The sequence below is a fragment of the Physella acuta genome, unplaced genomic scaffold (genome assembly GCF_028476545.2).
Source record: "Physella acuta isolate Inbredline_101_S28 unplaced genomic scaffold, ASM2847654v3 ptg001322l, whole genome shotgun sequence".
Lineage (NCBI taxonomy): Eukaryota > Metazoa > Mollusca > Gastropoda > Physidae > Physella > Physella acuta.
This window is the reverse complement of record NW_026732837.1, coordinates 24,618-34,958: the sequence shown is the minus strand read 5'-3', so window position 1 is coordinate 34,958 and position 10,341 is coordinate 24,618. Positions and strand designations below refer to the sequence as shown.

The following is a 10,341-nucleotide window of genomic DNA, read 5'->3' as shown; positions in this document are numbered from 1 at the left end:
TTTCGAATTATTGTACTTGAGTGTCTGTTGGCCGTTAACCTGTTAACTTGACACCCAAGTCAGTCATTTTTTAAAAACTTTTTCACAAATTATCAGACATGTTGAAAATTGAACAAATTTTAAAGTTCAGTGTATGTGAATTATTGACGCAGCATAGCTTCAAAAATAAAGTTCATTCCCCTACAGTCAGAAACTGGATTTGACAACTATTGAACAAGCCAATGAGTGCAACCATCTGAATTTAGAAATCTTTATGGAAGTTTAATTTCAGTTTTTTTCTATTAAAATTTTAATTAAAAAAAAAAACTTTAAGCTGCTAATAAATACTTATAGGCCCCACCCACATTGTTGGTCTGAAATTGTCTTGCATGGAAATGAAAGTTCTTGTGGTAGTCAAACAGAAAAGTAACTTTAGTAGCATCAGTGAATACTAGAATACATTGAACAACTGGGTAGAAACATAGAGATGGTTTATATAACATCTATATTTAATCTGCAGATGTAGCCACTAATACTGAGGGGCTTTAAGTTAGACAGTTATAGCTGCAGTGCCTGGTATCACATTGGGTGTATGGCTTCAAGCTAGTATACCTGAGCTATAGCTTGATGTCTATACCTGAGCTATAGCTTGATGTCTATACCTGAGCTATAGCTAGATGTCTCTACCTGAGATATAGCTTAATATCTATACCTGAGCTATAGCTAGATGTCTATACCTGAGATATAGCTTAATATCTATACCTGAGCTAAAGCTTGATATCTATATCTGAGCTATAGCTAGATGTCTATACCTGAGCTATAGTGTGATATCTATACGTGAGCTAAAGCTTGATATCTATACCTCAGCTATAGCTAGATGTCTATACCTGAGCTAAAGCTTGATATCTATACCTCAGCTATAGCTAGATGTCTATACCTGAGCTAAAGCTTGATATCTATACCTCAGCTATAGCTAGATGTCTATACCTGTGCTATAGCTAGATGTCACCCAAGTACCTGAGTCATGGATGGACGTCATTTACCTGACCATTATTAACTGCATGCAATACTAAGTCACGACAAAAACAAGACCCAGATTTTTATGAAACAATTTTAATTAGATCAAAATGACAATTACAGATGTCAATGACATGAAAATGACAATTAGATATACATGTCAACTACATAAAACTATATAGCTTTTCTGTGGTAATCAGGGGGGGCTATTTCATAGTTGGAAATTTTAAAAAGGGCGGCTCCATTTTTAGATAAATATCTGAAACAAACACAGCTAAAGTTAGTAATGGAAGGTAAACTAATATGAAATTATTTGAGGCGATGATGTAAGGAAAATCAATTTAAGGAGAATAAACCTAACAACAAGAAAACTACCTATTTATATGTAAGCAGGCACTTACTTTAAGAAATCATGGATATAGTTTAATAAGATATGAACTGTCCTTTCATCTAGGGATGTGAAGGCCAGCATATTGCCCAGTCGAACTGAAACAACAGGAGAGATATAGAATAGTGGTACAGGTAGAGACAGTGTTGGAGACTTTAAATTTAAACCCCCTGCACCCCCAACCTAAATAAATGGTTCAGCCAAAATAACAAATGTATCACATTAAAGTTAAAGCATAAGGTGACTGATCACAAATGTTGTCTGAAGTGATTTTTGTTCCAAAAATTTGAGTGTCATAAAATCACAATTTTAGGTTAAAAACACTATTACGTAATGCAAGATAGTTGTATATCCATATGGGGGAAAAAGTTGAGCCCCCTCCCCACATGATGACAGTATTCTGATTATACCACTGGGTGGATTAGCATAACACGTAGGTTTTATTTAAAGCCATGCACAGCATCATTGCATTGTTACCAGAAGATTTCTTCACCACATCAACTAACTTGAATGAAACAAATATGTACAACAGAAACTTGCAGTTAAATGTCAAGTCACTTACCAAATAGTCTGAGAAGATGGATGGCACCATAAATGCTAGACATTGGCTTATCAGGAAACTCAGATAATATCTGGCAATACAACATATTTTAAATGATATACAAGCAGATTTTTAATTTTAATGCAATATAATAGTGAATGAATAAATTTAAATTTGTGGATTATAAAAAAAAAATAATCAAAGGGACACTACTCATAAAATATGTAAGAATTATTATATTGTTACTTCCATTTGATTATTTCCCCTTTACAAACTCAAGAAAAAAGCTTACCTCACTGTACTGAGGTCTTTCAAATTTGTAGAGGAGCTGAGAGCCCAGCATAACATTGAAATAATCTTTACAGCCCAGCATTGTTTCTGCCATGGCATCTCTGTGTGAGGCAAACATTTTAATGGCCACTTTAAAGCTACACTAAACTTGGGTATATAGGCATACAGCACATCTTTATTTTAGTGAACTTATGTTTTAATGGCTACCCAATGATCACATTAAATACTTTTAAACAATACTATACCTGGCTCTATACAGCAAACATAAAGTGTATAAACATTTTAATGGCAACCCAATCATCACATTAAACACTATTGAAACAACTCTACACTTGGCTATAGGGCTGGTAAGTAGGTCAATAAACAATTCTATGGCTCATGCAGGTTTTATTGAGCCGTAGAAATGGTTGGTGACCTACTTACCAGCCCTATATACAGCACATTTTTATCAAAGAGTACAGACATTTTAATGGCTAGACAGGAATCAGATTGTACTACAAATGGTAAAAGATAAACTCAATTAAGACCAAATTTAGATTTTTTTAAAAAATGTTAGAGAATTTTTTTTCTATACTTTATATCAAGAGTTACTAATCTATGGGTCGTGATCTCAAAGGTTTTCCAGGAGTAGCCAACTTGTAGACAAAACCAAAGACAATAAATTTTGTAATTGTATGGGGTTGCAACAATTTGACTTATAACTTATAAACAGGTGTCATCACCAAAAAACGTTTGGGAACGTGTGCTTTGATTAGTAATTGACCAGAATTTATTCAGTTTGTTTTAGCTGAAAAAGATAACTTATATTTATCATCTGTTCTGTCTATAGCAGTTAAAGCTAATGGGTTAAAAAATCCATTCAATTCAGAAATGGGAATATAAAATCTTAGCTATACTGCCAGTTAGTTATATTGCTTGCAGTTGCCATTTGTCAAATGATATCACAGTCCAAAAGAAATATTAAACAACAAATGTAGTAGGTAGAAATGATAGTGATCACCCAAATAAAATCTATATCTGAAAAAGATTCTGTGCCAGATTTATGATGCCTAGATAAATTTCCCCATACAACTTAAGGTTTTTTCCAACTGGAAATTTCTAGGAAACAACACTTTACATAAAAATTGAAACATTTTAAAATTAATCTAGTATTTCATTGATATTTTTGGCTGAAAACTTTTTTTTAAATAGGAGAATTTGATTTTAAAAAGAATAGGAAACTGTAAACCTCTGAATTTAGGGTTGGAAAGGATAAAGTTAGAATACCAAGCACTAGAAAAAAGAAGATAGACTTAAATGGCAAGAAACAGAAACATTTAGCATCAAAACTTACTATGGCTCAACACAGATGACTAAGTGATGAAGACAGGTTTTTTTCAGACTGTACACAGTCTATGGGACGGAGTGGTCTAGCAGTAGAAAGCTGGACTGCTGACTCGTAAGTCTTCAGTTCGAATCCAGGTTCAAGTCAGTAGACAGCCCCTTAGTCCACCCAACTCTGATGGGTATCTAAATCACGTTAGGGAAAGTAAAGGCGGCTGGGCATAGTGTTGACCACACAATCTTTTCATATGCCAAGGTCACAGAAACAAGTGAACTCTACTTCACTTGCCCCATAGACCGTCAGGTTTGAAAAGGGAACTTTACTTTTTTACACATAAGTCACCTCAGTAAGAGTGATAGTCTGTTGGTAAGTAAAAACTCACTTGTTGATGTTGGTGCTCTTGGAGGTTTTGGTCTTGATGTAGTCATCAATAATATCATCTACTGTCTGTTTACATGGCAAGGTGACCAGCTGAAACACAAACAGTTTGATCAAATAAAGAGTGACTGAACATATTACAATGATAAAATATAAGCAATGGTAAATTGATTTCAATTTAAAAAGCAAACTTAAAAGGACAACAATACTTTTTAAAAATTTTGTACAAAATAATGACCAGCAGTATTTTAAGAAAAGATGTGTAAAATTAAAAATAAATTTAATTAGCTTAAATAATTAATTAAATATAGGGTTAAATATAGAATAATTAAAAACAAGGGTAAACAGAGGTAAATCTGAGACATGAAAAAACAAGATTCACCATTTTTTGTCTTGTGATGAGATCCCAGTCGTCCACAAGAACAGGTTTAATATCCTCAGGTATCTTGATCTTGACCTCTATCTTAGACAGGTATGTTTCTTCCTGAAACAATAGAGATGACGGCTTCTGCATCAGGGGGAAGACACAAAGGTATCAGAGAATAGTTCAACTCAAATATACAAATACATTTGTTCAATGGCATATAGGTATCAGAGTGTGATTAAAAACAAATACACTGGCAAACAACATCCATACAATATAATGAAAGCAAAAACAAAAAAATAATTAAGTTTGCAATAATCAAGCAGTAATGGTAACTAACACTAATATATAACTAGGGGTGGTACTTGACAGGGAGTTGGGGAAAGTGTCCTGCTCCCATAAAATAGAACCCGAAAAAATATACACAATAATATTATAGCACTCACATAAAATACACTCAGAAGCACATAAAAGAATTACATAGATGATAGCATGCAGGCCTAAAATTACTAGGTATATAATCATCTTTCAGAACAAAAGAACTGTGAATTATTTTAATTATGGTAATCAAAACAAAATAAACATATTAAAAAATTACTATATTAAAGTGCTGGAAAGTACACAGGATTAACTTTTTCTAGATTTTTTTACTAAGGGGTTTAAATAACACACAGCCTTAATGTTACAGATGTTATTTTGATGCTTTAAAAATATTAATATTGCTGTTGGACATTTGCTATTGAAGATTATACATACAAAAATCAATACTCAAATATTTGGCAACCATTTTTAATCTGTTTAATACTGAAGAGTCAGCCTAAACCATCCAAAGGAAATAAAGTTGAGCACAGAATATTTACTTACTGTTTCAACTGTAGGGTCTAGCCGAGCTCTCTTTCTTTTAGGCTCCCCAGCGGAGGTATTGGTCTGCGATGACAGCGATGTGTCCTGGCTAACTACTGGTGTTGACTGAGCGCTGGGAATGGCTGAATGGAATTTCATGCAAATTATAACAAAAGATTCCTCAATGAAAAAACTATGGTAGATAGAAACAAACAAACAAATTTTTATGTTAGATATAGCAGGGTCGACATGTATTTTAAAGAGAAATTATCGAATGTAATGTGGTTAAAAGGAAAAAAACCCAAATTATTTTACTTTCAGAGATTTTTTCCTTAGATTCCTTTTTATCCTTTGCTTCTTTATCCACTTCCTTATCCTTTTTCTTATCACCAGTAGAGAGCTGTGGAGTAGAAGGCCTTTGACGAGGTTCTTTATCTTTCTCTTTTTTCTCTTTAGGTGTTGACTTCTCCTTAGGAGTTTTCTCTCCAACTGATTTGTCTTTCTCCTTGCCCTCTTTGCTGGATTCCTTGTCTTTGGATGCACTTTTATCCTTATCTTTCTCTTTCTCCTTACCTCCTGGTGTTAGGGTCTTTGCTTTAGTTGCGTCCTTCTCCAACTTCTTTGCTGCTTTGTTTTTCTTTGTCTGTGCACTGAAAACAAAAATAAACTGAGCACAGGAGAAAGAGGGAACAACATAAAGGCCTCAGTGAAAAAAGTACTTTAGTTACATATTTTCAAAAATGAGTTACGACCTGATTAATATTTTATTACATCTATCAAACAATCACTTTGGACATGAAAAAAGTGCTTTAATTTCATATGAATATTGAAAAATACTAAATATTTCAACATCACATTTTAAAAACTTTGAACTAGTGTTTCTCAAAACCAGAAAATTACACTGAAGTACTTTTTCCCTTACTCATGTTAAACTAATGTTTAAATTATTGTTTGGTCTAACTTTAATAATCTTAAGACTGCCTAACAATTTTTTAACATAAAATATATATTTAAATGCAGCCAACAGCGTATTTGAGACCTCTAAGAGTCAACTGAGCTCTGACAAGATCAATCAAGACCAGATAATAGGTATCACATGATTAATGATTAAAAGAGAATTTATAGATATGGTGAGATATAAAAAAATTGTAATAATCAAAGATGAGGTGGTCTACTCCAACAAAAAGGTTAACCCAGTACAGCAAACAAATCAGCCATTTTAATCAAATACAATTTGTTTTTACCCATGATTTTTCAGCAACTCCTTTTGTTTTTGAATTCCTGCCTCATTATTCTTGACCACTCTACTTTCCTGTACCCACTCATCCCAACTGAAAATAAGCAAAACACTATAAATCATGACTTTTTAATAAACAATTAAAACATTGGATACTAAGAATGGAGTTTTAAATTATTTATCCCACAAAATTTTTTATTATCACACAAAGATGATATAGTTTTTCAAAAAGGTATTGAATTAAAAAAAAAAAAATGTTATAATAATACGCTTTTAAATGAACTGAAAATAAGAATATTAAACAAACTTTCTCTTTATAATAAGAGGTTTGGTAGATGAAATTTGTAACAGATCTGATAAACGAACAAACCTTTTATTAAAAAGAGCAAGTCTGTTTACTTTTCAGTACATTTAACAGCTTGTTATTATTAAGTTTTTATTAATTGTTTTATTTTTCACTTTTTGGTAATTCTAGATCTATATAGGCTTCTACTAAAAATATTTGTGTTAAAACCTAATTTCAAGTTTGCAATTTCTAAAAGACAGCTGTCTGCTCCTTCTTTGTAGTAGTCAACCGTGACAAAAGTTCACTCTCTATGGTGAGCTCATCACGCAATCGCTAGAATAGATTGGCATCTCTAAAAGACAGTTGTCTGCCCTTTCTAACTGGTCGATACTAGACCAACCAACCGTGATCAAACAACAAGCATGAACCAAGGCTCAGCTCATCAGATGATCGCATTTGGATAGTTATCTCCCCTTTCAGTTATTGAATATAGCAATCTGTAACAACTCATATTTATTAATGTGACAATACATTGTGAGTTCTTTCTTCAACAGAGATAAACAGTTCTTTTATTTTCCAACTTTATTTACATTATTTATTTAGTATTTAATCTTGTTATCTCCCCTTAGTTTTGAAACCATTTAAATAGATTTTAATGACTAATTCATTGTCTAATTAGATGGAAAACAGATATTCATGCATTGCCACAAGAAAAAGGTGACTGGAAAATTTGAACAAAACTGCAGCATTAGAAGTTGGTCAAAATTGAGTTACAAGATTTGCCACAAACAAAGAAACGGATGTTGTGAACTAAATAAAAGCTTGTAAAAACAACATTGTCTTAAAAAGGGTGGCAAGTAATGTGCAAACAAGTGAAAAATTTAAAAAATTATAAGCTAATACATGATATAATATAGCCCTTTGCTCCTCAGGGGCTTCAAAGGATTAAGTCGAAAGCAAGTCACTTGATATACTAAGTTAGGATTATAAGGTATTTAAAACATAAAATTACTTTTTGTTCCACCCATTGTAATGAATAAGATATTGAACTTTGCCTTCTTTTACTTCCATCCGCATACACTGTTGATTTAAAAATAGAACCAATGAGCAACAAGAGAAAATACATATTTGTATACAATAAAATAATTAATACTGATAAGTTATAATACACATCACTTAATGAGGACAACATTATGATAAAAAGGACATTTGAAAACCAAATTAAAACCAACCTTTGCTTCATATAGAAGAGGACCATGATAACAAAGAACCTTCTCTCCTAAGTACAAGAAAGGGTGGATATGTTAATGGGTTAATAAGTGGTAAACATCATAGAGTTGTAAAGTCAAATCATTTTAAAGACTTTCATATTAAGAATAGGCCCTAACTTTAATTTATAATTAGAGTCCAATTTCACTTTAAGTCTATAGGGCCAATGGTTCAAAATTTAATATTTAAAAGGCCACAATATTCTGATATAAAAATTGAAAGATTGACAATTTAAAATTAAACTGGCAACTTAATTTACTAGTCTAGATCTAAATGTAGAATTGGTTTGAAGTGCTAGATGTAGTAGATCGATTATGAATATATAGCTTTATCACAGGCATTCTATGTAGATCTAATAGATTTTAATTCTGTCTTGGGAAAACACAAGCTGTAAAATGCAAAAAGGCGAGCGGTAAAATGCTAGATTGGTGAAAATACTACGAATCTCCTGTTATTTTGTTTTTGTCTTGCATCTCCTCCTCGCCAAGTTTATTTTGGTGGTGTAAAATGCAAAGATAACTGCAAAAACTATCACAAACCAAACACTTTTTGTATCTTTATACCTTCAGACTTTCTTTAATTAAGTATAAGTAAGGGTTTGATTGGACAACTTCTTTCCAGTTCTACTGTTCTAGTGTTGTGAAACTTTGAACACAACCTTGTTTGGAATGTTTGAACCCCCCCCCCCCCAATCCCTATTAATATTTAAGAATAATTTTTAATTCTATGACATTATTCAGTAATTGACATGTTCTCTGATGAATGATGTTATGTGAAAAGAACTTAAGTTACTGAGATATTAGGGAGGCTCACTAACTTAAAAGCGTCCTTGGTTGCTAACCAGAACATGGCGTAAGGATCGGACCATGACTTCCGGCGAGTTTTTCGACTTAGTTCCAGATACCTTCTTAGAGTTACTTTTAAAAATGTTTATCACGAGTAAAATGGCGGGTTTTCACGTTATAAAAACATGCTATAGGTGGCAAGGCTAAATATGCCAGAAAAGCATTTTCAAAAATTGCTTTGGGGGATGTTGGCTAAATTTAAAGTCGGTGTCATTCAAAATAATATAACTTTTTAAATATAGATTTCCATATCACAAAATTGATTTCCACAGTAAAGCATTATTAGTTTTATCATTCTATGAAAAAATAAATCAAATATCTTCAACCGTTTTTTTATAAGATCGACCGAGAAATGACAACCAAATTTTTTTTATTTTTTTTGACCACGTGACCGCTATTTGAATGGATACGTTTACCTGGCATGGTTTTTTTTTTGCTCTTTTGTACAATAAAAAATGTCATAAAATTAAAGAAATAAAAGAATTCAAAAATCACTTCTGTCTTGTCTTTTTTTTAATTCTTTTCTGATGACATTCTCTTAAATTTTTTTCCTCTAAAAATATTACCCGACGATAGACGGGCCAATTCTACTTTTAGGAACTCTCTTGTGAAAAAAAATTAGATCTATTTCACGGTCACTTAAAAAGTTAAACCTTTCAACTTTTAACCAGGTTGTCATGGATGATCCGTCATATCATAGCTGTGAGTGACAAATAAATTTAAAATTCAATAATTTAGTCTAAACTCGCTACAACCCCCAAATTTAGTGCCTAGAGGATAAAGTATGGACGTTTTTTATTCAGTTGTCATGTTTAAATTGAGAATTAAGTAGATTTCACAAATAGTAAGAAAAACTATGAGATATGATACTCAGAGACGTGAGATCATTGATTGTGAGACAGAGAGATAGATGAGAAGAATGTGTTTGTTTAGTTATCTTATTGTTGGTGATTATAATATGCATACGTTCGATGCGTATCACGGTACAGCACTGTGAACAATAATCTGTAAAAATTACCTTCTTGGAATTTTGGCTTTGGGGCCATTTTTTAGTACAAGGCCTTGTCTAACAAATTTTCATTATACCGCCAGGCTAAAAAATAAGAATTCTTTTATGATAAATACGTCCGAAGAAAATGATTTCAATAAGTAAAAGAGTTAGAATTGAAGAGAGTAACGCCGCTTCGGCTTGGTTTCTTCTTATTCAAGACAAATTTTATTTAGAATAATTTGGGGAGCCTAGTTTTTTCATATTTAGTAGACTTTTCGATCATTAGAAAAGATTTGACACCCAATCATCGTTTATTTTATATGATCTAAGAATAATAATTTACAAAAAAATATATTATTTTAACTTAATTAATGAATTAAATAAAAGGGAAACTATTCAAATTGAAAGTAAAACTCTTTAAAACAAGAGTGCATTCCCTTATACCGTTGCTTTAAAAAAAACATTTTGGAACTTGTGTAAAAGCTAAAACATTGCTGAACCGCTACTTTTAGAATATTAAAATGATTTTAAAATGATATAAACTAAACAGCATTATTTTATTCAAAGTACGAATATGTAAAGTTAGCC

The 10,341-nt window shown here is 32.0% G+C and overlaps 1 protein-coding gene across 2 annotated transcripts; it reads right to left on the bottom strand.

Annotated features, from left to right (window-relative positions):
* Nucleotides 1-1,072: 1,072 nt before the first annotated feature.
* LOC131958382 (mortality factor 4-like protein 1) lies at nt 1,073-9,908 on the bottom strand. Of its 2 annotated transcripts, none has more exons than XM_059323394.1 (12): nt 9,781-9,908; nt 7,881-7,927; nt 7,661-7,728; nt 6,370-6,456; nt 5,441-5,775; nt 5,147-5,268; nt 4,301-4,426; nt 3,923-4,011; nt 2,218-2,317; nt 1,947-2,016; nt 1,398-1,482; nt 1,073-1,255 (listed from the first exon to the last, which is right to left on the bottom strand). In XM_059323394.1, exons 1-12 carry the CDS (start codon nt 9,806-9,808, stop codon nt 1,171-1,173), a joined length of 1,242 nt encoding a protein of 413 aa, XP_059179377.1. In that variant the 5' UTR covers nt 9,809-9,908; the 3' UTR covers nt 1,073-1,170. The 2 variants fall into 2 exon arrangements, with proteins under 2 accessions (XP_059179377.1, XP_059179378.1); XM_059323395.1 differs by having other exon boundaries at nt 4,301-4,402.
* Between the last annotated feature and the right edge of the window lie 433 nt (nt 9,909-10,341).